At 34.5% G+C, this 27,357-nt stretch overlaps 1 protein-coding gene, 1 long non-coding RNA gene and 1 other non-coding gene across 5 annotated transcripts; 2 read left to right on the top strand and 1 right to left on the bottom strand.

Annotated features, from left to right (window-relative positions):
- Nucleotides 1-4,557: 4,557 nt before the first annotated feature.
- Nucleotides 4,558-11,083, bottom strand: LOC147401590 (alpha/beta-Hydrolases superfamily protein). 2 transcript variants are annotated; one of them, XM_086442914.1, is made up of 6 exons: nucleotides 10,833-11,083; nucleotides 9,880-10,021; nucleotides 8,691-9,589; nucleotides 8,507-8,612; nucleotides 5,141-5,346; nucleotides 4,558-5,050 (listed from the first exon to the last, which is right to left on the bottom strand). In XM_086442914.1, the coding sequence occupies exons 3-6, from the start codon at nucleotides 9,470-9,472 to the stop codon at nucleotides 4,777-4,779; spliced, it is 1,368 nt and encodes a 455-aa protein (XP_086299040.1). In that variant the 5' UTR covers nucleotides 9,473-9,589; nucleotides 9,880-10,021; nucleotides 10,833-11,083; the 3' UTR covers nucleotides 4,558-4,776. The 2 variants fall into 2 exon arrangements, with proteins under 2 accessions (XP_086299040.1, XP_086299041.1); XM_086442915.1 differs by having other exon boundaries at nucleotides 8,691-9,729; nucleotides 10,833-11,080.
- A 9,097-nt stretch (nucleotides 11,084-20,180) lies between these two features.
- LOC147401589 (small nucleolar RNA Z103) lies at nucleotides 20,181-20,277 on the top strand. The gene has a single exon (XR_015178974.1). It is a non-coding gene; the product is annotated as a small nucleolar RNA Z103 (small nucleolar RNA).
- A 1,164-nt stretch (nucleotides 20,278-21,441) lies between these two features.
- On the top strand, nucleotides 21,442-25,186 carry LOC147401588 (uncharacterized). 2 transcript variants are annotated; one of them, XR_015178561.1, is made up of 3 exons: nucleotides 21,442-23,855; nucleotides 23,997-24,089; nucleotides 24,259-25,186. It is a non-coding gene; the product is annotated as an uncharacterized LOC147401588 (long non-coding RNA). The 2 variants fall into 2 exon arrangements; XR_015178560.1 differs by having other exon boundaries at nucleotides 23,997-24,165.
- The last annotated feature ends 2,171 nt before the right edge of the window (nucleotides 25,187-27,357 follow it).

Genomic DNA, 27,357 nt, shown 5'->3' with positions numbered 1-27,357 from the left:
TATTTGTTAGTTTGATCCTTAGGTGATGTTCATGGATTGAACAAAACCATAGTGGAACCAAAGTTTATACATAAATTTTTGTCCATTTTTGGACTATTTTTGTTGGCTCTAAAAAGATTACATATAAGCCTAGAAAGACTTATACCCCACTTGTAGTCATTTTAAGAGTAGGTGTGTCCAAAGTGTATGCATGGGATGGACTCATCAAGGGAAGATTACCTCCTAAGAGGTTTAATCTCTAGCTCTATTGCCATCAAAGAAGAACAAAAATGAGGAACTATTATTTTAGGAAACTTAAAGTACAAAAAAAGTAAAGAAAGTAAAGTATCTACATTATGAATTTAAATTGCATGGAAATAAAGAATATAAAGCAATCTAATATAATGCTTTTAAGGAACTTATTGAGGACTTATTGAAAGAGATTACCTCTAAGAAGGATTACTCTCTCTCCCCAAGCCTCTAAACTAGGAATTTAACGAATTACATTAGAAAGCAAGAAAGTAAACTAAATAAAAAAAAGTGTTTGGAAGTAAAAAAAGAAAGGAGAGAATGAGAGTAGGGTGATTAAATGGGGAAGTTGGAGGGTTTAGTCCCACCTTGGTCTTCTTCTTCTCTTTCTTCTTCTTCTTGATTTTTCTTTTATGAATTTTGGGATATGTTTAAGAGAAAATGGAAGCTTGAGTGACTAGGGAGGGATTTGGGCAAAATTTTGGGTCACCAAAATGAGCTTCTTCTATTTTCCTTGGAAGGGGTCTCCTATTTATAAGATTTTGGGATACCCTTCATGATAAATCAGTCATAATTCTTCAACTTCTCAATAATTTCACTAAAACCTTTATGGAAAGCACTACTTCTACCTTCTAACCTTGGCCTTGATGGTTTTTATCCTCTTGTTGGATCTCACCAATCTTAATCATCAATGGTTAAAATGGTAAAAACCCAAAAGTTATAGAGAATTCTTGATGGATGTTAGAATGATCCTAAGACCTTGACCTTCAGTCAATTGTGAAGGAATCAAGTTAAATGACATATAATTAGATGATAGGTTTTTGACCTCTTTGGTCACTTCTCTTGAAAAAATCTCTAACAAACTAAGGATAAGTTGGTCATTGGTAGAAATTATAAAGAATTCTCTAGGATGGGCAAAAGTGTCATAGGCTTTGAAAATTGGTCAAATTACATTGAATGTTATGGAAGCTCTTTTAATTTTGAAGAATATGGGAATGGTAAAAGTAGGAATCTATTCTAATGAGTCCTAACAAACTTGGGTTAGGTAGGTTACTATCCTTGAGTGGGGACCAAGCAAGAGTTAGAGTCTTTTTAGAAGATCTTGAAGAGTTACTTAAAAATCAAGGTGAGAAAATTATTAGAGAATTAATACAAGGATAAAATAGTAAAATAGTGGATTCTTGAGGGAAAAGCCATTAAAGAGAGGGATTAGGGCGTATTTTCCCTAAAAATTATTTGAGCACACATGGGTCTTAACTATCTAACAGAATTGGTTGAACCAAAGGTTCAACCAAACCAAATTAAACCAAAATTCAATCCTAGCCAAAACTAAGGTTCAGCTATACTAAAAATTGCCTGTGGCGTGAGTGAGGTCATTCTAGAATTAAATATGGCCTAGCCGAAGGTAAGGTTTGGCCAGACTTAAAATTTTCTTTGAAAAATAGTTTTCAAGCCATCTAACTTCTCGAAAGCTGGGTTTTAAAACTCCTTGAATCAAACCCATTTTCGAAAGGTTTTTTATGCTCTTGGACTCAGCCTAAGCAAAAATGGGGTGTCTACAATACCTATCTGAATCAAATATCTACTAAATCAATAATAAATCTTACTGATAGAATCACAATAGAAATAGAAATCAAATATAACAAATTAGAATCCTAGCAATGCCCCCTTTAAAAATCTACTATGTCCTCATGGCGGTAAACTAATTTCTATTGGAATATTTTCATCATCCACTTCATCTCGTCCTTTTAGTAAATATATTTGCATCTTCTTACATCGATGGCTTGGAGTATAACGTTCATCGCAATTATAACACAACATTTTGTCTGTCGAACTTTCATCTCATCTCATCGCTTGAAATTCGTCGTGCGGGTGCCGTGGTCATTTCAGGTAGATTTTTGGTGTGTGTTTGACCATTAGTAACAATCCTCGCATTGGTTGATTTGCATGTTAAAGTTGAAACAATTTATCTTCTTGTCGTCGAACCAACATCATTGCCTGTAATGTTGAAGGTTGAAACATCAACACTTCTTTCCTGATCTCGTCTCGAAGGCCTTGAATGAAGGATCCCATCAAGGCTTTGTTTGTCTAACCATGAACTCGATTGGAAAGTCGTTCAAACTTTTATTAGTAATTTTGTACATATGCAAAATCTTGTTGTATCTTTGTCGATATTCCATCAAGATTCTCGTAATCAGTTGATCTAAAATTAACCAAAATGAGTTTTGCCATTCTTTCCCATATAAGATTTGGAATTATACGACCATACCATTGAAACCAATTTGATACAACTCCGTCCATGTAGAGCAGAGGAAAGGAAAGTCTTTTCATTTTTGACAGTTTGATAGTAATAGAAAATTTGTTTTGCTTTGTATATAAATTCCAATGAGTTATTCCCATTAAAATGAGGGCAATCAATCCGAGCAAAGCATGATGATAACAATCGTCCATCAATCTGATCTTCATGAAGCCTTGGAACCGTTCGATTAACAAGATCACCAACTTGATCTCCTACCTTTGGGTTTCCACCAACAACCTTAGTGGCTTGTACTTGAGGATTCGGTAAGGGGGGTGGTTGTTGAACCGCCAATTTCTCCATAGCCTATTAGATTGACACCAAGGTAATTTGCATAGTGACGATAGTTTCTTCTAAACGGTCCACTCGCTCCTCCAAGATACTCATCTTTGTTTTCTTTTTTGCTGGCATACCCAAAATAGTACTCTGATACCAATTGTTAGGAACCTAGTTCCTAATGTACCCACTCAAACGAGAGAAATAGTGATCTCAAGTGTTCAAGACACCAAGGATTGTGTAAAAACAGGATTAAACAATAATCTCCATTAATTGATAAAAGGGATTACATCCTTTTATAAATAAAAAGTCCTAGTCCTACTAAAATACCTATCCAAATCAAATATCTACTAAATCAACAATAAATCCTATTGATAGAATCCTAATAGAAATAAAAATCAAATCTAACAAAATAGAGTCCTAATAGATCTCTCTCACAAAATCTTGCTTTTGAACATCAATGGAAGTCTCCAAAAAAAATTCCTAATCCTTTTCTTCCCTTTGTTTATTTTCCTCAGAAACTTGCAATCTCTAGAGAACCCACTCATTCTTTATCACATTGGTGAGCTTAAGATATGGGCTCAACTATGAATAAAAAAAACATAACATAACATTACATACTAAGGGACTTAACCATCCAACCCAGGGAATAAATCATTATCCCATGGCATGTACTCATGCCAAGTTACCTCATGCTTGTACCCTTGGTCAGCTTGCTGATCACATTACCACCATTCTGACCACATGGTCAACAGGCTTCAAATTCTCCCCTCGAACTCAACGCTATAACATAATGATTACACGTATCAGTACATTATAAGATCACATTGTCATCGTTGAAGGTTATATAGTTATGCCCTCTAGGGTCATTTTTGACCCCCCAAGTTTTTGGTGGAACTTAGATACCCTTATGTTTTCAAATCGACAACATAACCTTCGAGTTTGGTCCTCCATAAGAGGTTAACCTAATGTGGCAAATATTGTCACCTTCAACCTTCACTAAGAAAACCTCGACTGTCCTCCAAAAATTAATCGCCTTCATCTTCAAAGGTAAAAATTTTTAGCCTATGTCTTTAACATGAAGATTATCCTTCAACCATCAAACCTCAATAACAATATAGGAATTTGGAGGAGATTGAAAACATTTAGTATTTCAGAAAGAAATGAGCAAAAGGATTTATTCAAAGCGATACAAAACATCTTGAAGAGGTTCTTAGACGTAAAAGACTATTTTGGTAAAAAGAAAATTAAGGGTTTCTGTCAGGAGGAACAATACTCCCTAGGTTGCAGCCCTCGCTACTAATATATTGGAGGAACAACACTAGTGTCTTCCTACAACATTGCATTCGACATTAAGCTGAAATAAACCTGTGCTCATGTCCATTGGAAGTCCTTTTAACACTTTTTCCGTATAGGAGTAGTGCTAATATAATAGTCCTAAACAAATCACGTTTAGGGTTTGTGGTTGGAAAGGAACAAGAAATGCTTACAAAGACTAGAAGCCTCAGATCAGGATATCAGATTGTCAATCTTTAAGTTACTATTTATTTTGATGAATTCAGAGGGGTTTTATTCGAAGATTTGTTTTCAGGTGGGAGTAGTTCTTCAGGTGATTTTGTTTTTTATGCTTACAAGGAGTAAAAGCCTCAGATCAAGTTTCATGTAATTAATTGTATAAAATAATGTAAATCATCGCCCCTGAGATCGACAATGCAAAATAAAAGACAACTAGTATAAGTACCCAAGGAAAAAGAACAAACTAGAAACAATGCTCTTGCATTACTAATTGGATTACTAAGTAACAATATTCAACCAAATAATTAAAAGAGGATTGATTATTCTTTCCAATACACCAATGAATTTAATAAAAAGAAAATTACAGTTATTTTGAGACAAAAGGGGGTGTTGTCTAGAACCTGTAAAAGTATGAAATTAAGGAAAAAAGAATTGGTGAAATGATAGGTAATCAATCTGGATTATGAAGAAGAATGCTTGCAGCAAGTCAGCACACAATCCTCTATAAATTTGGTGAGCTGATGAGTGTAGAGATTAGGGTCATTTCGAAAATGGTCGACATGGGGTGAGGAGATGAAATTGCATGCCCTGACCTCATGCCCAGCCTTACGCTGTTCTTCGATGAATGACTCCACAGATTCCACGGGAATCACTCTGTCTGCAGAGCTGTAGATATACAACTGTGGACACTTGGGTTGCTCCAATGACAACAGACCCAGCACATCGGCGAGCCTCCTGTTGTTCAATAAATGAAATTTAGACGCTTACGAATTACAACAACTGCCAGACTGAACAATGGACAATAATCGGGAAGGCTTCAATTACCTGTTCACTTTAGGAAGATTTAAGACCACCTTAAAGAAATTCTCCAAAATAACTAAAAAAGCTGCTTCGGTTACTGCAGGATTGGGTTCTACAACTTCTTTGGTGCCAACAAGAACACCAATCCCAGAGCCATCCAAATCAACTGATCCTTTTGTTGCAACGCTCTGCTTTTTGAAAAGTGCAGCCGAGAAACCTGAAGCCCATACCTAGAAGAAAATAGATGTAAGAATGCTTTTAGTATTATCTGAAGTGATTGAGATTGGGAATCAGTAAAAGGAATTTTATTAAAATAGGGGAACAAAACAAGCAAAGAGCTTCCTATTATAAAAGGAAAAGGATAACGAAATTCAGGCTAAAATACATTTTCAAACATGAAATCCACTTGTAAGCCATTTCTTCCAAGAAAATCCCTTTCAATATCTTAAGCCTTACTGTCCCTCTTTAGAAACTTCAACTTTTATATTCCTTCCAGCTTCATTTCTAATGTTATCTTTCATAGTCTTTCCACTCATTCATCTCAACAACCTCAACTCAGTATGTTCAATTTATTTACATGATTCTTATTGATAGTCTTGGGTCAATGAGTCCTTTCTTCCATGACGAACTACTGGCACAAATCCCACAATTTCTATTCCTGTGGACAAGGGAAAGGGTGGCTCAAAGAGAAGAGGATTGTAGCATGAGAGAAGCAAAGAAATGGTCAATTTGTTTCAAACACCTTGTCTGACTTAATAAATGTTTACTTTATCAGGAAAAAAATAAACTTGTTTCAAACATTCATGGATTCCAACAATGCAATGTAGATGAACCCTCATGCCATCTGAATGAATAAACCTTTCCACGGAGATAAATATTTTCCTATTAGACAAGATACATTTACAAATTCTATCTCAATAGGACATGTGTTTCAGCTAGGTGGTAGCACTGCAAATTCTGTTTTGATCGAAAAAAGAAAGATTCGAAATTTTGATCAATACCTATCTTGAAACCAAGGTTGTTAAAAGCACTGAGTCCCCTAGGCAGTAGACCCCCTTGGGGCCTAGGCGACATTTAATAGATTTAGTTAAAATAATGCAAAACAAAAAAAAAAAAAAAAAAAACCACAAAAAAAACAAAAAACACAAAAACAAAACAAAAAAAAGGAAAATAATAATAACAAATATGCAATCACCAAAGGTAACATCAACTAATTAGCATACTTGTAAGTCAAAAATCAACTAAAACCCATAATCCAAAGTCAGCCTAACATTTGCAATTTAAAAACCATCATAGTAACAATTAAGAAAAGTATGTAAATAGAGTATCTTCAATTTAGTTTTTATAGATATCAACTAAATTAACAAAAATCATCTAATCTGAAGTCAATATTGTCCTCATCCCTCCAATTGACCGGGGCATTGTCATCACCACCATCATCGCCATCGTCATCTCCCTCCTCCACTTGAAAGTAAGCCCTAGCTTTCAACTTTTAGAAGTCCTACAAGTATAAATAATAAAACATTTTTTTACAAAACCCTAAATGAGTTTTGGTGAATATTTTAGACATCCTTGTGTCTTCCAAGTCTAATAAGACATCCTAGATCATGGTCTTTCTGAAAAGACAAAAAAAAAGTTTATTTTTTTTAAATCCCGCTTTAAGCATTGGACACCTGAGTAGGCTAGGCGGCCAATTCGGAGCCTAGGCCCTGCTTTTGACAACCATGCTTGAAACAAAACATATGGAAATGAAACATAAATCATGGGAAATCAAGGTTCAATCCTATTCATGGGGATTCCATAAATCCATTCAAAACAAGTTCGGATTTGGCAATTAGTGGTGGTAGATTAGTTTGGTCTAATTCAGATATATTCAAGAAAGTTTTAGAAAAAAAATTCGAGAAAATTTAGTGGATGATACAAAAGATGTTATTGGGCACCTTCTCAAAAAACCTAAATGTCAACCTCCCCATAAATTCTATATCCAGAGAATTGAGGGTTGAATAAGGGTTGCTGAATTTTGAGTCAGTGATTACAAGCATAGAAAGTTCAAAATGATTGGCAATTTTCAAGAGATTGAATGCAAAGAATGAAAACTTAATTCTCAAAGTGTTGTAAGGCATTACCAGCAAAGCTGAGGGAGTTCAACTCAATTTAAATACAAATCCAGGGGAGCTATAGAGATTAAAGGAAAAAATCAGGTTATGTTACCCACAATTCTTATTAAAAACCTCTAGGAAGAAAATTCTAATGTATCCTCATCAGGCCATAAATCTCTTGACCACTCAACAATCAGCTCCATAAAGCATATAACTAGTCTGTCTTATTTTTGTCTCAGTATTTTTTTTTGCTTATCAAAAAAAACAAAAGTTTTCCATTCAATTTGATTGGTATGTATCGGTTACATAGCATTCTAGAAGCATACTGCCACTTTAACCATCCAACTTTGAGTCTATGGGGAACATCTTTCCTAATTTATTCATTCTAATGTGTATAATAGACCCAACATAACAAAAATGGTCACTTTATGGTGTTTCTAGACCATCAATTTTTATTGGACGTTCCTCTTCATGCATTTTAGTATTAACATCTGATTGTGATAAAACAATAGTTGTTAGGATTATCTTTAAGAGTACCTTATTATCCCATTTATCAAGAGCGGAGAACAAAAGGAAAGGAAAATAAAAAAGGACAAGCTGGCAAAGAATGAAATTTGGTATCAAAGTAATTTTTTGGAAGTATGCAAATAGAGTTTCACCAGAATTAAAAGAAAAAAAAAAAAACGATTGTGTTGTGTCAAGTGATGGGCACATCACTATTAAGTGTATATGTTCCTCCAATCTCGGGTGTGTCATACCCAGTTAAGCCCCCATGGCCCTCTTATATTTATAGTTTTCCCCCTCTCTAACAGATCCATCTTTTGAAGCAGTTGGTTGGTTAACATGGTATCAAAGCGCTAGGTTCATATAGGTCATGGATTCAATTCTTTCACCCTTATGGGTGAACGGGAGTGTTGAGTATATATTTTCCTCCACTCTCGGGTGTATCATACCCTTAGTTAAGCCCTGCGAGGCTCTTGTATTCATAGTTCTGCCCCTCTACAACAGATCCGTCGGTTGGTTAACATTAACAATTGTAGGATTTCAGACCACCAAAGGATTGTTTTAGTTTTTTCTTTTGCTGAATTTTACCTACGAATTCTTGAAGGTGGAAACTATCAATATTGTGGCTCTTCACCCCCTAGTGTTCAATGTCAATTGTCCTCAGCCCCCAGCATAGAAGAGAAGCTGACTTTAGTTAACATATCTAATATTTTATTTGTCCAAGAAAGCTGATAGCTAATAACTTCATATACTCGAGGATTCTTATCAAGAAGGAAAAAAAATTTACCCGTGGATCTGGAGCCGCGACAGGAGCCGAATCCACAACACAACCTCTAATCCTTCCCATTAAAGACAAATCCTGCTTTTGAAATTTCTCAAGAATTACTCCATATCTGTAGGAAGAAAAATCTATTAAATACATCAATCAAACTAACAAATTTGTGTGCATGAGAGAGAAAGAGAGAGCTCACGTCAACCAGCCGGTGTTGCTAAAAGTGTGGAAAACCAGGTTCTTCCCATGCTCTTCTTCTAACCAATCAGCCAGATGGTTCACAAGCAAATCTATGTGCTGTTCAGCTTTCCCACCAACCTGGTAACTGAGGATCTCGGACATTGGAAAAGTGAAGGTTATGGCATGAAAGCCTCTCGATGTGTACCAATCTGCATATCTCTTCAGATGCTTCTGCTTTGCTCCTAACCATCCAAGCAAAACCACCACCGTTGAAGACTTGGCAGAAGAACAATCCGAATTCCCAGAAACCTTATTATACACATTTGGTTCTGGCAAATGCCATCTATACATAACCTCTGGTGGGGATGATGATGGGGGGGTAGAATGTGTAAATTCTGGAAACTTGGGGGTTTTGGCTAATTTGGCAGATTGATACGGAAAGAGAAGAACAGGAGGAAAAGAACCAGACGAATAAAGGGAACTGAACAAAGAATTATGGGTGGATGACAAAAGTCTCGAGTTAGGAGTAGGGTTAAAAATGTTGGGTACTGCCACTGGTATTCGAAAATTTGTAATAAATGAATAGTTAGTGAGCTTAGAAACAGATACCCATGACTTCGATTCCTGAACTAAAGTAGAAGTAGAAGTAGAAGAAGAAAGATTCAATTTTTCTGAGGCAAAACATGGGTCAGATGATTTGGTAGGCGGTAATTTATCAGGTAGATCAGTAGATAGGGCAGCAATGGCAACAGCAGCGGCTGCAGTTAGAGGTCGCTGAAAGATTCCAGACAAGGAACCCATTTTTGGAGAATCTCAAAATCGTTCATACCAATACAACAATGTAATCTTCAATTGAGAGTATTTAAAGCCCTTTTCAAATTAGAGCACGTGAACTGAATTCTTCAACGTTAATCACACCTGATAAAACATCTCACACAACTAAGGAAACTACCTAATTTTACACGAGGAGATAAATCACAGGAACCAGATTCAAACTGTCGCCATGGTTGAACTTGAACAAAAACCGCGTCAAACTTTTAATAAAAGTCAAAGCTACTCTGGACAGGTGGTCAATAGTTGACCAAATAAGGACAAAATTGGCTTTTGTTAAAATATTAATTGAAAAAAAAGAAAAAAACTAATTATAATGCAATTTTGGGAAAAATTAGATTATTTAGAGGTTATTAACAAGTCCTTTGGAGCCTTACCAGCTGTTCTTCAAGAGAATTGGGCTGCCAATATCATTGACTGCCCGTCCATTATCTCAACAATATCTCCACACAATCACAAACTCACAGCGTTAGTTGTTGTTGCAGTCTTGTAGGGTCAAACTTCCATCTCTCACGATTCCTGCATAATAATTAGGAAAGTAAAGGTCATAACAGTAATTTAGCCCATAAAGGTCAAAGATGACATAAAGAAATAATAAAAAAATAAACGAAAATTACATGGAAAAAACAAAGTAAATCCCACTTAAATTTAGATAGCATCTATTAACACACCATGCAAATCTACGTCTGGAGATCCTATAAGTGTGTTATAAGTTAAACTTGGTCTGGTAATACACATCAACTCATAATGGAATGGAATGGAAGGGTTAAATGACAAATTTGCCCTTCCCTTCCTAAGTCGAAGACGTAGGGACAAACGAAATAGTTCAAAACTCATCATCCAATCGGATCGAAACTCATTTACGTTTACGAGAAGAATAGAAGCAGAAATGCAGAACTCGATTAAGAAATTAAAAGATAAGGATTCAAAGGAATCGGACAGTAACAGCCTCTGCGAAATAAAATAAAATAAAAAACCCTAATAAGAGATCAACCTAAACCTTGTGAAATAGCCTCTCAAAAAATGAATTTGGAATCCCACATTGATTGATCTTCCTAAAAGGGAAAAATGAATTCTGCCTCTAAAATTTCAAGAATCAAGAAGGAAAACAGAAAAAAAAAAAAAAAAAAATGAGCTGGAAACCCTAGAAAATCGAAATCACTCACGAAGACAATAGACATCACTAGAAAAAGAAGAAAATCGAAACCCTAAAACGAAGAACAAGTATCAAATCATTTACAAAAAAAAATGCAAATATGAAAACCTAACAATTCAAGCAAAAAGAATGAAATCAAAAGAAAAAGCCATTAAAAAAAAAAAAATCATCAACCTTCAGAAATCGTGAATCGAAGGAAAGACCCTCTTTCCTCGGAATCGGAACCAGAAGATAGGTTTCTCGGCTCTTGCTTGTTCCGTCTCTAAGAGAGGGATTGATATTTATAGATTGTATGTATGAATGTCAAACGATCATTGTCTTTCTTTTCCTTAATATGCGTGCCTTAAATTCAAGCTTAGTTACAGGAGGATTCCAAGAATAATGGAAGAATTCTACTTTGGAATATTCCCGCACCCCTTTTTCTTTATTTCCAACCGCACATAACCCGTCCACGTTTTAATGAAACCACCCTACAAAAAATAAAATATTTGAGATACCCCTAATTTTTAAAATTTATAATGTTGAGGTAAAATGATTTGGACTTTTGGCCTAGGCATTGATGAGGAGATTTGAGGGTTTGATGTTTTGATTTACGATATTATGGTGATGGAGGTAGGAAAGACCACAAAGGATCTGACGAGCAAGAGAGGGTACGTGACGAAACCCTCTAATGGATCCGACTTTATTCATCAACATCACCACCTACAACAATCTTCCTTCCCTAATGGATGATTTTTGTTCTTGAAGTTTGAGACCTTGATTGAACTTACCCCTTTCTCCAATTTTCTGAAAAGGAAGGAAGATATTTGTTCTTGAAATCTTGGAATGATCTTATTTAATTGGTTTCGTGATGTTACAACTTACACCAAGATGCCTTTGATGCATTAGTTAGGTCTTCTCACAGATATTTGTATCAAAGTTAACACCATTTTTCCTTTAAATTCCCTACAAATTGTAACAAAGCTAGCACAATGTATTCTCTTTGTGGATTTATTCAATTTATATTTTGAATAATTTGGTGCAAAAGTGCACTGTCCATCTTTGGATTCATTACTGAGAATTTAAAACCATTCATCAGTCAATTTGATCCAAAGTGGAATGACAATTCATCTATTACAACTATATACTTGTTCTCTAGCTCCAAAGAAATGAGAATATCCATTATGAAATATCAAGTGTTCTTTCTTCCAACATATGTCATTTAAATCTGATGGTACTTTGTAGATTGAATTCACAACAACATTTTCGATCTATAGCATCAATTTATAGCAGTGGATGACTATTTCAGCTGCAATATGGTATATTTTTAGCAACGGATCATTTTATCCGCCACTATAAGGACCCATGTATAGTATATGGTACATTTTTTGCAGCGGATTATTTTATCCGTCGTTATAGGGACCCATGCATAGACTATGTACACACTTTTTTGCAGCGGATCATTTTATCCGTCGCTATAGAGACCCATGTATAGTATATGGCACACTTTTTTGCAGCAGATCATTTTCTCCGCCGCTATAGGGACCCATGTATAGACCATGTACACACTTTTTTGTAGCGGATCATTTTATCCGCCGCTATAGGAACCCATGTATAGTATATGGCACACTTTTTTACAGCGGATCATTTTTTCCGTCGGTATAGGGACTAATGTATAGACCATGTACACACTTTTTGCAGCGGATCATTTTATCCGTCGCTATAGGGACCCATGTATAATACATTTTTTGCAGTGGATTCTTTTATCCGCCGCTATAAGGACTATGCATAGGTAGAATTGCAGCGGAAAATAAAATCCGTCCATAAAAAAATACTAAAAAAAAAAATTTACTCGTGAAAGAAAACCCGCGAAAATACTTTTCCCCTTCCCTCTCATCTTCCTCTTCATTCCTTTATCTCTTTAACGTACTCTCTCTCTCTCTCTCACTACAAAAGCAAATGCTATCAATGGTGATTTTCTTCGGCAAATTTACGAAGCGCCAAGAAAAGAGCAAGGTCAAGGGTGATTGGCCTCTAACAAAACCAACAACGATCTGTGAGAATCGCCTCCAAAGAGAAGGAAGCATTGACGATTTTTGATGAAATGCCTCCAAAGAGACGCATTGTAGAGATGGTTTTCGTTAAAACACTGATGAATCTCAATCTATTTTGGTGCCAAGCTTTCGTGGTTCGATTTTCGCTCGTGGTTTTCTTGTTGGGAACCCTAGAGACTCTCGATCTCCCTCTCTTCCTCTGTCTCATACTCTCTCTCTCTCTTTGATTTTTGTGGCTCATTTTCCTTCTCTCACTCTTCGATTCTCCTTCCTGCAAACCCATCTTCCTCTCCCACACCTTGATTTCTCTTTAAATCCTCAAACAACATTAAAGATTACAGGTATGTTTTAGACCTTCATTGATTTTTCAATTTTTTTTGTTTCTAGGGTTTTTGGTTTTAGTTTTGGATTGTATATTTTAGTAGTTTTAGTCTAATCTTTGTTTAAAATTTATGGATTTGAGTAGTTTGGGATGGATTGAATTCTAGAGTTCCATTGTCATTGAGGTTAGCTATCACCGAATGCGTAAATCATGAAAATGCATCAGATGCTTTAGGTTAAATCGAATTCTGTTCTTGAATCGGTTCAAGAAAAGCCAATACTAAAGAGAGGAAGCAACCGCTCGCCCTTACTAAAGAGATAAAGCCAATACTTCATCATTTTCAATATTTAGTTCTGTTGGGGCTAAGTCTGTTTTAATAACAGCTAGCAGGTCGTAAGTGCTGATTGGTTGTAAAGATATTTATATCACAAAAGACTAAAAAAAAAAAAAGACAACTTTTTACAAATATGGACATTAGAATTGGTTCACGTTAGCACAAAGAAAAAACATCATTGTCTATGATTGACATCTGCTATTGATTTTCACACTTCCTCTTCATTGGTAAGAGAATATGATTGGTAGTCATCTAGTTTAGAGTAATGCTAGTGGCATTCTTGGAAGTTGGGAGAAAAAGAGAGGAAGCAATCGCTCACCCTCATTGTTGAAAATGCATACATGTGTAGGTATTAGTAAGTCCAACAATGGAGAAGTGCTGCCAACATGGTTGGAGAGATCAAGGAATTGTTGGGTCATTTTCTTGATCATGTGTATAAGATTGGACACAATGGCATATATTCGGTAAGATCAAGAAATTGTTTGGTTCCTCTCATTTTTAATACTACTAGAGTATATATATTTTATTTAGATAATAGTAATTTTGCACAGTTTATAGGGACAAGTGTACAATGCCTAATTATTTGAACACTAAAACATAAAATTTGTATCGTTGTTATTGGAATGGCAATTGGTCAATTCTGTTTTGGATATTGTATCCAAACCAGAACTCCTATAGACTTGCCTCATTAGTGTCTTAAAACAATCACGAAGTGAGCATAAGTTTCAACAGTCAATTGGAGGCACCTCATAATCTGTCATTAGGAAATCAACCCTAAAATGGTAGTGGCCCCCTAATGCCAAAGATCTATTTATTTATTCTTAAACAGTTTGCAGCCTATTTAGTTTTGTACTATTATTCTTTTGCTGTTCAAAATGGGTCCATAACTTTCTCCCTAATATCTTTTTTTATTTTCTTTCAGCAATTAATGAATTGTTTTCTTGACCCTATTTACAGCCCATTCTTTTGTTGTTTAGTCGAAACATATAGTATTTTGTTTTCTTAGTCCTTTGTTGCCTACTGCTGAAGTCTTCTTCTTTGTGCTATCATTGAACGTGCGTGCCTTGATTTTCTAACGAAACATTTTATACAGGTTCCTAGCTAAGATATAGATCATACATTGTTATTTCTTTTGTCATTTTCATGGATTGGTTAAGTATGCTAGCAAGCAATGCCATAAAGACACGAAAATAATATTTTTAAGGTAGCTTTACTTTTTGTTATATCCCGATATATCACTATTTTTGAATTTTTGTGACTAATTTCCCTAGGAGCAATGTCAGTTAAGGCATTTGATACATTCCAAACATTGACTCCTGCAGATTTGCAAGGTTGAGGACTCATCTGACATTCACAAAATTAGTAAACAACTGTATTAGGAGGTAGATGTACAATCTCCCATACTTCACCAATGGTGGGTGGTCAATCTCCCCTTGGCTTAGCAATGATTTTCGAGCACCCTCCCATCTGGATTATGAGGTATACAATCTCATTGTTAAAATCAATTATATTACCTTGAAACACAATTCAAGATATTACCTCATGTGTAACCCCTTTGAAACATTAGAATGAATGATTTCATTCATATCTTACTTAGGTAAAACCCCACAATAAAATGGCTTTTTTAAATAGTGGTATATATGTTGTGATAGTAGGTCCCATTTGAAAATACGTGCTTCGTACCATATCTAGTCCTAGAGGGGGGGTGAATAGGATAATTAAAATTTCTTTCGATTTATCCAATTTTAACTTAGATTGATAATTTGACTATGTGTTCTAAGTCATTCACCTAGCCTCGATTTGGCACTTATGTCTCTAAGATGCATTTAATGAAATACACTTGAAATTTAATCATTCATTTAATCATGTCATTCAATGACACATTCATATACGATTTACCTATTCGGCATTTTATGGCATCGCATGACATTCAAAACATTCAAGTGTAAATTGCGGAATTATAAACACATGCACAAAACATACGTCATCTAATGGATCGACAATGTGCTTACATCCATTCTTATGGCAAGTCTCTAGTTTGTAATGCAATTGAAATTTTCTTAGAATATAAACATTCATCGTATGACATACTTAGCATAGTATTCATTCATAGCATACATTCATCTAAGTATAAATTAATAGAAGCATTTTCACAAACACGAGACAAGCATTTTATAGTGGTTCGGCAACGTGCCTACATCCACTCTCAAGATTCCTACCTAGGAACTTGGTGTTCACTATCAAAGGGGTTTATGGTTCACCTCAAACCTTTTACATAGAATTTTTATACATAGGCTAAATTCTAAAACCTTAAGATCGAGAGAACGCATTCTCTCGAAATTGTGAGTTTTGTTCCTCGGAAACTCACAAACCTCTACTCTTGTCAAGAATCCTCGATTCTAATCAAGAGCTTGGTTTTTGAGGGCTGAACCAAGTAACCACATACATATATTTTTAAAATTAAAAACAAAGTCAAAGACTCACTCACCTTCATAAGATTTGTCAATGGAGATCTTGAGTTCTTGGAGTCCTTGAGCTTACAAGTACGTCTCGACGGTTGGATCTTCCAATCAAGCTTTCGAGTTCGTCGGCTACTTGTAATTACTCCTACCATCATCTCCTTTTTGCTCTTTACTCTATGAATGTACCAATGTGTGTGCAAGGTGACGTTTGATGAGCGGAGAAGGATCAAATGAGAAGTCTAGGAATGTTGAAGGGTTCACCTAAGTTAGACTCTCATGAAAGTAGAGAAGACTCTCAAAATGTGGAGAGAGGAGAGGCAATCTTCTCTAGGATTGATCCAAAGGAAGGGCTAAGGGCCAAAAGGATTTTCAATGAAGTTTGAGCCCTTCCATGGCTAGAGAGAGGGTTAAAAGTATGTAGAAATGGAGGGTTTACTTCTCTCAAGCTTCAACCAACCCAAATGAATGAGTTGGAGTTGTTATATATGAGAAGAGAGCAAATTCGTGGCTCAACGGTCATAAATATGACCGTTTGAGCGCTTGCTGTCGGTGGCACCGTCAGGACTGTCGGTGGCACCGTCAGCCACAAGTGAGGCACATCAGTAAATTACCAAAATGCCCCCACAAAGTGTTTTGACCATAACTTTCAAACGGTAGCTCCGTTTTGTATGCTGTTCGGGGAGCTGATAGATATTACTATTTAGAATATCCCCAAATTTCCACCAAGGGGTGGATCATGATAAAAATGGGTAAAATGACCAAAATACCCTTTTTATCATTTTTGGTCAAAACGAGCTTTCGGAAAGTCCGATGTCGAAATGGTTCGAAGGTGTGCTAGATTTTACCTATATAATAACATCAATAAAACACCAAGGACAGAAAATGGTTTTAGGGTGGTCAAATCTTTAATGTCCCCTCTATGTCCATATTCGATTCCCAAAAGGTCCGATGAGCGAACGGGTCGAGGAAAGAGTTTTCCTAGTTACAACGGGTCGACCTATCAATCATCTAAGTGTTGGAAAATGGTATTAGGTAGTCTCATTACCTCTTAGGCTTTGTGCACACACATGGAAGCTTTTTGTCGAGGTATGTACGGTTGAGCAGCTTTAACGGAGTCTTCATATGTCTTCAATGGTGAATCGATCCGACACTCAACATGTGTCTCGGGATTGACAAAATATGGAACTTACACCATTAACACTCAAATAAGTTACTTTGCTCCATTGAAAGGCTCTTACCATATTGGTTTATATGGTTGTCCCCCTTAGGGTATAATCCTTTTTAGGGTTTTCTTTATAGTTTTCTTTTTTTCCTTTCTACATGCCTAGACATAGCAAGTTGCTATCGGTAGTACTTCATCAGATTTAAAGTTTTATTTTAACTTTGTGTTACTTCTATACTTCATAGTGCACTGACCTTGAATGATGATCAAGTAAAATCATTATAACAGCCTTTGATGTAGTTGGTTTATTGGGAAACTGATAAACTAACTGTAAGAAAGAAACTTTCTTTTGTTGAATAGCATTTGTATTGTGCTACCTTTAACTCATTGTCCATGAAAATGTATCTATTTGTATCAAATATATTGGTGGATATCTTCTCGGGCTTTTCATTAATTGAAACATTCAATTAATATGATATTTTAAGCCATGCTAGTGCTACCTTTGAAACATGCTAGCATTAATGGGTAAAAGTGGCCTTACAGGTTGGCAAGTAGGTGCAGGGCATACTAATGGAATCAGATCAATAACTTGATTTTACCCACAAGAGATCAACTTCTAATTCTAATGGCATTCGTAGGTTTTTCTTTCTTTCTTTCTGATTGTTCCTTCAATTTAATAGTTGATTTCCAAATTTAAGACTCAGTTAAATTTGTAGTTGTTCTAGTGTGGAAAGTATTGAGGTTCTATTAGTTTGGCTGTAGGATTGAGTGCTAATGCATAGCCAGAGTTGACATGTGCATGGAGATGTGCTTTCCTTAACACTATCAAACAATTTTTTTTTGTTGTTGTGCTTACCATTGAAATATGTATTGTTTTCAAATTTGTTTTATAAAACCTTTATTTCCTTAATTTTTTATATATATACATACCAAATCTATCGCCGGTTGACGAAGATATCACTAGAGTTATAAATCATTGCTTATGATGTTAATTATTTTCATGTTCTTAACTATTTCCTGCTTATTCTGCCCACAGTCTATATTGTTAGTTCTATGATGAATTCCACAAGTAAAAAAATTGGATTATTATTATTTTGTTTTCCACATGACTTCAATACTTAATTTACTCTAGTGTCTGCATTTACATATGATTTAACTGAACAATCGCCTTCTTTTTTCGACTCTATGGATACAACCAAATCTGCTATATTTAGTTTGGAGAACTATATTGGAGTCAAAAGGACTTTAAAGTAGGACCCAACTAATACTGAGTATATAGAATGCATCTCCCGCACTAAAAGATAGAGCTGGTCCACTCCATTGATTATGGATCATATCTAATGTATTGTCCACATTTAATTGATTATTTTTTCTTCATAATTTTGTGGTTTGTTCCTTTACAATTATTTTGTGATTTCAATGATATTTTTGGATTTCTATATGGTAGTTCTTTTCGAATTTTGAACTATTGAATGCTCGCACACTATGAGAGCTATATTTTGTAAGGTTTGTTCTTTTTGTAGTAACTTGTTTTGATAGAGGTTCCCAAGTTCTGTTTAGGTTTTCTGCCGACGTATTCTTTAATTTTGCCAAGCTTAACCCATTTGTAGGTACTAATATCCATTTGCATTATTTCCTTTTTATTAACTAACATTATTGGCTTTTGCATTAATTTGCAAATGTATGTTTTTGTGTATTTGTGTATGTCTAGGCATGGATGTTAGTAAGGTGTACTTATATGTGAATTAATAGCAATTTTATTGTTGTCTGAATTGGATCTCTTGATCTCAGCCAGATCAAATAGAACGGTTCTGTTTTGCATTCATTTTGTGCTTTGTTAAGAGATTAATTGAGGGAAACGCATTGTTAAAATTGAAAATGGATTTTCTTGCCATGTGCTCTGTTACTTTGATCTTTTAATTCATATCCGAAAATGTCGTGATTGCTTGGTGCTTTGTTGTCTCTATTGGATTAATATTGTAATTGTTGTTGTATCTTATAATTAGCTGAGTTAGAGTCAAATTTATGGAAGCAGATATCTAAAATCTAATTTCATTGTAGATTTGTTTGTTTTGCTTTTGTTTATGCTTTATTGTCTAGGACATGTGTAAACATGTTTAAGAACATGGGCAAGTAGTAGATTGGAGCTTGTGATACCACTGTGGGATAGGGTGGGATCAAGGGAAGATTTATTTAGGAATTATGATGGAGAGGTCCGAGGAATTAAAGGCAGATTTAACTAAACCCATGTGCATGTAAATTAGTGTAGGCATGCTTGCTGAATTGCCCACATTAATGTTCTCAATGATAACATTGAGAAATTAGAGTGTAGGTAAGGATAACTCTTGGTAGTTCTGTTTACCACTTATCATTTGTTGACATGTTTTTAAGTTCATATTTTTTGTTACATCAGTGTATTCATGCATAAATACATACATTCATACATATGCATTGAAGGAGAAAATGCCAGACTTAGAGTTTGCTTGTGCCTAATGACACGAGCATCCTCTTTGGGGTGCTAAGGGGGTAGAAGAGCAAAGGCAAAAAAGTTGGAGTAGTATTATGGGAGAACAACTGAAATGTATATAATTATCATTCTTCTCTATTAGATTCAAATAGGATTTGAATTAGTTGGGTAAAGATCTAATCAAATCTTAGGATCCAAATCGTAAATAATAGGATTTTAACACACTACTACTGTTACAGAAGATTAGAAAATTGTTGGAGTGAGCATGCAAACTATGGTGTATAGATGATTTGATTAATTACTAATAGACATTTTCTAAGAGTATTCATAGTTATTTGTGTGCACCAATAGTGTCTTGGACACTCAATATACTCCCATTTTTATGTATTATTTAACTTTCAGAGTCTTTATACCAAGAAACTACATGGATGCCAGTATGTCTCACTTAACCTATATGGAAATATTTATCTGTTAATCGAGACATGTTTATCAAATAGATAATTATAAATCTATGCCCAAAACATGACTACATTAATGGCTTATGATAGTTGGTTTCGAGACATGTTCTTAGTTTCCAATTTCCAAGTAATCTTATTTGAACACTGATGTTTTATTTCAGATATTTGGTAAAATGTATTTGATGGTCTTTCTTGTTTTCAGTTTTGAGCTTGATGGTCTCTCAGTTTATTTGTTGTGTGTTATTTTTTAAAAATTATTATGCTTTAGAAATTAAGAATGGAACATGGACGTGATGATCTTTCCCCACATGATCGACTATGATTATAATGTGCTTTCCTATTTGTCTTTTGAGATTTTACCAACCCAGGATTCTAATCCATTCATCTAATTTAACATTTTTTGTTTTTTATATCATTTACTAATTTTCCTTGTGTTTTTTTTATTTTTTTTTTTAAATTCTCGAAACAATACAAAGCAACTTGTTTGTAAAATGAAGTGAACACATACCAACATATTTATGAACCCAATTGTTGTGATTTATTGAGTTTTTTCATTGGATTATCTATCTCAATATATCAATACTCGTAATCGAAATGTAACAATCTTTGTTCTTCTAGGATGTGCGATATGAGGTACAATCTTGAGGTTACTTCAGCATTATTATTATTATTATCATCATTATATCTCATTTAATTTATTTATCTCCACAGAAACTTGAATGTAAACGACATTCGTGGGGCCATTCCATCCTCACTTGGAACAATAACTTCACTTTCTGATTATTTTTAATAAGGTGTTGCTTAAAATCTGTTTAACTTTGATTTTGTATGATGCGTTATTGTTTTTTGGAATTTCACCAACAGTGGAACTATGTCATGGGCCCGAAGTGTGACTAACCACGCCCCATTGTTTAATTTTCATATTGTGGGTTAGCTTTTACTTGGAGTATTAAATTTACACTAGCATTGGCTTTGTAAATGTGGTTGGTTTGTTAATTGTTTTCCTTTTTGTTATAGGAGATGTTGTCCTTAGGGACTTGAAGTTGAAGGCAGAGGCACTAAATTCACTAAAACTTTCCATCACCGTCAAAGTTGGTTTTGTTGGTACCATAACGTTAAAGGTATTTTTTTTTTCAGCACTTTCTAATTGTCTGTAACGCTGGATATTTTCAGTTATGTTTGGTTTTGATCATTGATAGAATTAAATTAACAACCAATGAGATGAGATTGTATGTGGACGTTGTTTTAGTGCTCATATTCCAAGGCTTCTAAATATGTTTTCCGTCTAGCTTATTTTCTTACATGCACTGAAGGCCCCTTACTAATTTTTTTCTTTCTGAGGCGTTTATCATTTTCTTCTGATAATTATGGAAGGTCCCTTGCTAAAGTGAAAGTGTACACGTACTATATGCAATACCTTATTAATATTTAAATTGAAGGGAACTGTAATATTTTCCTGCAATGTTTATGAACATGGGTGGATGAGGTTTCTCAGAGATCTGCTTAATATATGTTTATATACATATGTGTGTGTGTGTGTGTGTGTGTGTGTGTGTGCCTTGGTAACTGAGTTTAGGTGAGAAATAAAAAGAGAACAAACAGTAGAGGAGGCTTTATTGGGAGCATTGCAGCAAGGTCCTAGGATAGAAACTTCATCCCAAGATGGCTAAATGCTAGTGAGGATCTAGAAATGATTTGGCCCATTCGAGATGAAATCTTTAAAGAGAAGAACCTTAAACTCCACAAGGATGGAAGATAAAAATAAAAAAAATAATTGATCATTATTATTATTGAATTCAAAACGTCTAAGTGTTAATTTCTATATTCACTTTTTGGGATTTGTTAACTTATATGACATTTCCAATAGAGTTTACTTTGCGTTGAATTAGAGTTTACTTCTCTTTTCATAATTTCGTGTAGGAAGAAGACAGGGAAATACTTTTTGAAGCTAAACTTCAACAGATTGAGGTGCATATATTTCATTAATATGGCTCATATTTTGTTACATTTTGAAGTCCATTGTACATGATATTGTTTCTACTATTTTCGTCTCAATTAGGAGAATTGGTGTATGCTTTTGGATTTTGTGATTTAATTATGCTTTTATTTAGTAAGTAAATTCTATTTCTATGAAAGCATGATCTAGAACTTATGCATTGAGATGTTTTTATTGGTTATCCTTCTATGTGATGTGGTTTGAATGAATAAAATATCTGTTACCTGTCCTACTTAACTTTGTTACCTTTCATGAGGAGTTGTCAACTTAACCCTTTGAAAGCCTCTTTTTATTTGAGATTAAATTGTCACATCAACATGGACTACTTGTTTGCACGTTGTTAATGTTCTTCTGTCCTACTGTTGCGTTGTATCTCTGAGGATAATTAAGTAGCGCTTAGTTCTAATGCTATTTAGTTCATTCCTCTTTCAAATTTCTTGATCCCCTTGAAGCAAAGGCTAGATCTAAGATGGGAAATGTAAGCCTTTTTTTCTCCTATCTATCTTCCCTTTTGTTGGAAATACAATTGTCTATCTTATAAAATAGTCACTCATATTATTCAACTTTATGTTATTGTTGATTTGATCCATTTTGCTATCATTAGATTGTATATTGTAATATTCCTTTCAGTTGACTCAATTGATGGGTTAATTATTCTGTAGCTGCCTGGTGGGAATTCATGGCTAGGTTATCTCATTGGTAATATTATTGGAAATCTCAAGATTTCCATTAGCAATGTCCATATCAGATACGAGGATTCTGTCAGGTTTGTTTAGCTAGTTATATCATACAAACTCTTGTTTAACACATGCTTTCTACTTCTTTCGATGTATGGGATTCTTTTTTGTTATGTGACCCCAACTTTTGATATGACTCAATGAAAATTCTTGACGGAAGTTATATGTTTCATGGTAATCTGGGATATCCATTTTCTTCTGGAGTTACATTAACAAAGCTTGCTACTATTACGATGGATGAAGAAGGCAATGCAAATTTTTATACCAGTGGTGCACTAGATAAGTTGCGGAAGGTTAGTTTGAATTCTTGTTAAGGAAAAGATCTCGTTTTCTAGTAATGGTCAGAACTGTTTAAACATGCGATATAATATATATACATATATTGGTAATCATCAATTATAAATAGCAAGGAAGAACTAGTAAAATCCAAGGAGGTCGAAAAGACCTGCCAAAGAATTTTTCGGGACATAGAGAACGCTGCACCCAACATCATCAATGTCTTAAACAGACTCCTTACTGGTGTTGGAAGGCACAAAGAGATACCAAACAGTCCTAGAAGATGAAACGAAATCTTACTAGCAAACTTACAATGAATGGTGAGATGATTTATCAATTCCCCTCCTCTTTTACATAACCAACATAAATTTGGCATAAGAAAACCCCTGCAAATTAATTAATCAATGGTGGAAAATTTATCAAGGGAGACATCTATAAAGGCAAAAACGCTTTGACGTTTAGGATAATAGAATAATGTCCTGTATTGTATTTTTTGGATTCCCTACTTTCCATATAGTCCACATAAACATCATCTGGGATGGCCCAATACTCTTCAAATACATGTTTGGAGTGATTCTCCACATAAATATCTTATCTTAGAGTGATTATCTCCATTTGGCCCCATAAAATGGTCCATAATACCAACTGGGATCACCCAATACACTTCATACAAATTGAAGACATAGTTTCATGTCTTACACATAACTAGATTGAAGAAGATGGTTCACAGTCTCCCCATTTGCTGTACACATTAATCATTTTACTGACTTTTTATATGCCTTGCATTTCAGCTATCGGTTTTCATGGGACAGAATTCGGTGTCTTTGTCAGCGTCGTCGACGTTATATTCACTTATATGCTAATTCCTTGCAACAGTTGTCAAAAGTTGACAACACTGAGATTAGAGAAATTGAGAAAAAACTTGATTCTAAAGTCATTCTTTTATGGAGGTAAGCATATTTTGTTTGTCTTTGTTGCTTTACTAGAGGAATTATGATTCAAATATGACTAAGTCAACTATATTTTTTCTTGCTAACAGTACAATCTGTCTAAACCTCTGACATTTAGCTTGTGGAGTGTGTTTTGTTTAGGTTGCTTGCACATGTGAAAGTTGAATATGTAAAATCAAATGAAGCAACTCAGCAGAGGAGTCATATGAAGAAAAGTTGCTTTTCTGTTAGATGGTTCGTGGGAACTCAAGCTTCTTCTCTTCTCTTGAAATTGAATCTTCTTCTTCCAGGCTTGTCATTTCCATTTCTTGTATACATTTCTTCTTTGCTTCTTCTCTGAGTATTCTGCTTGTAGTTATATTTATTTTAGACAACTTATTTCAGATGCTTTTTTAAATCTCAGGTGTACTTCCTCTGAAGATAACTCTGACAGGAATGATTCTGAGGAATCACAGTTGACAAAGGAAAGACTAACAAATGAAGAATGGCAGGCAATTAATAAGTTACTGAGTTATCAGCCTGATGAGGATTTGAATTTTTCTTCAGGAAATGGTATGCAGAATATGGTACAATTCGTGGTAAACATCTCTATCGACTAGGGTGCTGCAAGAATCATCAGCAGCAACCAGACTGAGATTCTTTGTGGTAGATTTGAACAACTTCATGTCATCACCAAGTTTTATCATCGTAATACCCACTATGATGTTTCATTGCGATTTTATGGCTTATATGCTCCAAAAGGTTCACTTGCACAAAGTTTGTTTGCAACATAATATCCTTATATTTGTCTTGTTTTTTTTTTTTTCCTTAGTGCATTCCTTTTTTGATATTGTCTATTGAACAACATGAATTCAAAGCATCAGCAGCGAGCGAAAGGTGAATGCTTTAGCTGCCACTTTTGTACACTCACCTATTGAGGAGAACGTGGACTGGTGGCTTTCAACTACAATTGCTCCATGCCATGTCGCGGTGCTTTTCTTTAAACTTGGCTATTTTTTTATTGGATTGCTATTGAGAAGCATATGAATGAATTTTCATTCTTCCCTCCCTATGGTATGCTTTTTCCTACATGTGTGTTTTTTTTCTTGTGGGCTCGTTCCCCTCCTCTTTGGTTAGAAGAGGAGGGGACATGAGCCGGGAAACCTTCCGGACGGTATTATCCATTCTTTTTATTTTTATCCTGGGACAAGGCACTTAGGTGCGGTTACAGTCTAAAGTGAATGTTTTGGAACACTATGAATATTTATATTCTGTATGTTTCCATTTCTATGTTTGGAGAAATGTGAAAGAATGCAATGATAAGGGATTTAATCTCTTTTTTTTCCCACTAAAGTCTCAGGTTTAATTTGCTTTCGATTTGAGGGATTGAAAGTTCACATGTTGAAAGAAATAATTTATTTGTTTCAATTTTAATGAATTTGGACTTTTTATTTGGATATCAAACTTTGGAATGTGAATTTGTTATACCTATATAATATAAGATTAGTTTCCATAGAAAAACTTCTTGACAAAGTGTTGTCCTATATAGGCTAAAAGTTTCAGAATAGCCTGGTTTTTTGTGAGATGATCTCTATAGTGAGAAAATCATCCTCACAAAAAAAACCAGTGGATATATCTTTTAGCCATATATCTTTAGTTTCTCTCTTATTACAGATATGTATGAGAATGTGGAAGGTCAGACGGGGGTGTAGATACCCCCATTTTCCATTTTTAAAAATAAACCTATTGCAGCAGATATTAATATCCGTCGCTGCATGTAGTATATTTTATTTATTAAAAATTAACCTATTGCAGCGGTTTTTTATATCCGCTGCTATATGTAGTATATTTTATTTTTTAAAAATTAAACTATTGCAACGGATTTTAATATCCGCCGCTATATGTAGTATATTTATTTGTTTTAAAAATTGACCTATGGCAGCAGATATTAATATCCGTCGCTATATGTATTATATTCTATTTGTTAATAAATTGACCTATGGCAGTGGATTTTTATATCTGCTGCTAAAGATAGTACTTACAACAGCCGAACAAATTATTCGCTGCTACATTTAGCGATCGAGCCAACAATGATGGATTCTGGTTCCGTTGCTTATCGTTGCTATAGCCTTTATTGACAGAAAAAATACCTTATAGCGACGGAAAAGTCTGCCGCTGTAGATCAAAAATGTTGTAGTGATTGGCTACATTTTCTGTGATGGCCACTAGATAAAGTTATTTTGGATTATATATATAATTGTTCTGAATTGTGTATTTTGGGCCAAGTGGATTGATTGGTTCCATGCACTAGAAAACAACCACAAATAATCCCTATGATTGTTGGGAATCTGCTTTGAGAATACAAAAGTCTTAGAATTATGGCAAGGGAAAGAAATTCCATAGGAAAATGAATTCCACAGGAAAATGAATTCCACATTTTGATTGTCCCTAGAAAAATATCAAAAACTGATTTCACCTAATTAGTGTCAGGAAGAAGAGCTGCAGTTGAGCTTAACATTTCAAAGGATGTGGAGAAATATTGGATGAAGGTAGAGAAGCTGGTAAATGTATTCTTGTAATGGTTTTGAGTTTGTTGAACTTAAATTTCTATTTGAACTCTTATTCTGCATTTGTTGCCTTCGAATATAAATGTGTGTTTGCAAGGGCCTAAAAAGCATTAACTAGAAATAGAGGAGAAAAACAAGGCATTTGATACGCAACTTGATTTTCTTTTAGTACAAATTCAAAGATACAAGAGCATTCCAAGAGTATGATCCATGTCTTTGTAATCCATGTCACACAGTTCAAAAGATCTTTTGCTTATTGAAACTTGTACTGATGATGATGCACATTTGGAAAAGAAACGTGAAGATTTTACATTGTCTTGTTTTAGTTACTCAACAATGCTCTCAAAAAATCTTGTTGGCATGCTAAGTCCTAATAAACTAGAAGACATTAAAAAGTTTGCTTAACAAATAGTTTTTATTGGTAATAATATAATAATTTTCAAAGTTTCTTAGTACATACAACTCAACATGATCTGAAATATATGGATGTTCTTTACATTTGTGATCTAATGCAAAATGTTTAGAATTTTAATTTTAATTTTTTCCTTTTGTTGATGTAACTACACTTAGAGCATTAGAATCATAGCAGGATGATCATGTTTCTTCTAGTATGGTATGCCTTTTAATACACTTTTAAAATATGATGATATTTATTTTTATGGTGTCTAGAGTAGTTTTCATGGTTATTTTGGAATTTTTTTTTATTGAAGTTAGTTTTTCCAAAGTTGCATTATTGTCTACAATTATTTTTCTATTTTAGGATTTAGGATTCTGATTTATGTATAGATGCAAGATTTTTCATATAGCTTTTGTGATGAATGAGAACTGGTTTTGCTCTTTGAAAAATCAAAGATTTTAAGGTATGTTTGGTAACACTTCTGAAGTTTGGAATCTAAAATCTGAAGTCTAAAGTCTGAAATCTGGAATTTAAAATCTGAAATCTTATTCTAGAAAAG

This window comes from Akebia trifoliata, chromosome 5 (genome assembly GCF_017979445.1).
Source record: "Akebia trifoliata isolate Shusen 1 chromosome 5, ASM1797944v1, whole genome shotgun sequence".
In the NCBI taxonomy this organism is placed as follows: Eukaryota; Viridiplantae; Streptophyta; class Magnoliopsida; order Ranunculales; family Lardizabalaceae; genus Akebia; species Akebia trifoliata.
This window is presented reverse-complemented; position numbering and strand designations above follow the sequence as displayed.

Coding starts and splice junctions, on each gene's coding strand:
- LOC147401590 (XM_086442914.1), bottom strand. CDS start 9,472: ATGGGTTCCTTGTCTGGAATCTTTCAGCGACCTCTAACTGCAGCCGCT. Junction 5,347..8,506: donor TCGCGGCTCCAGATCCACGG/GTAAATTTTTTT, acceptor ATTTTCTTCTAG/GTATGGGCTTCAGGTTTCTC. Junction 5,051..5,140: donor AATCTTCCTAAAGTGAACAG/GTAATTGAAGCC, acceptor ATTGAACAACAG/GAGGCTCGCCGATGTGCTGG.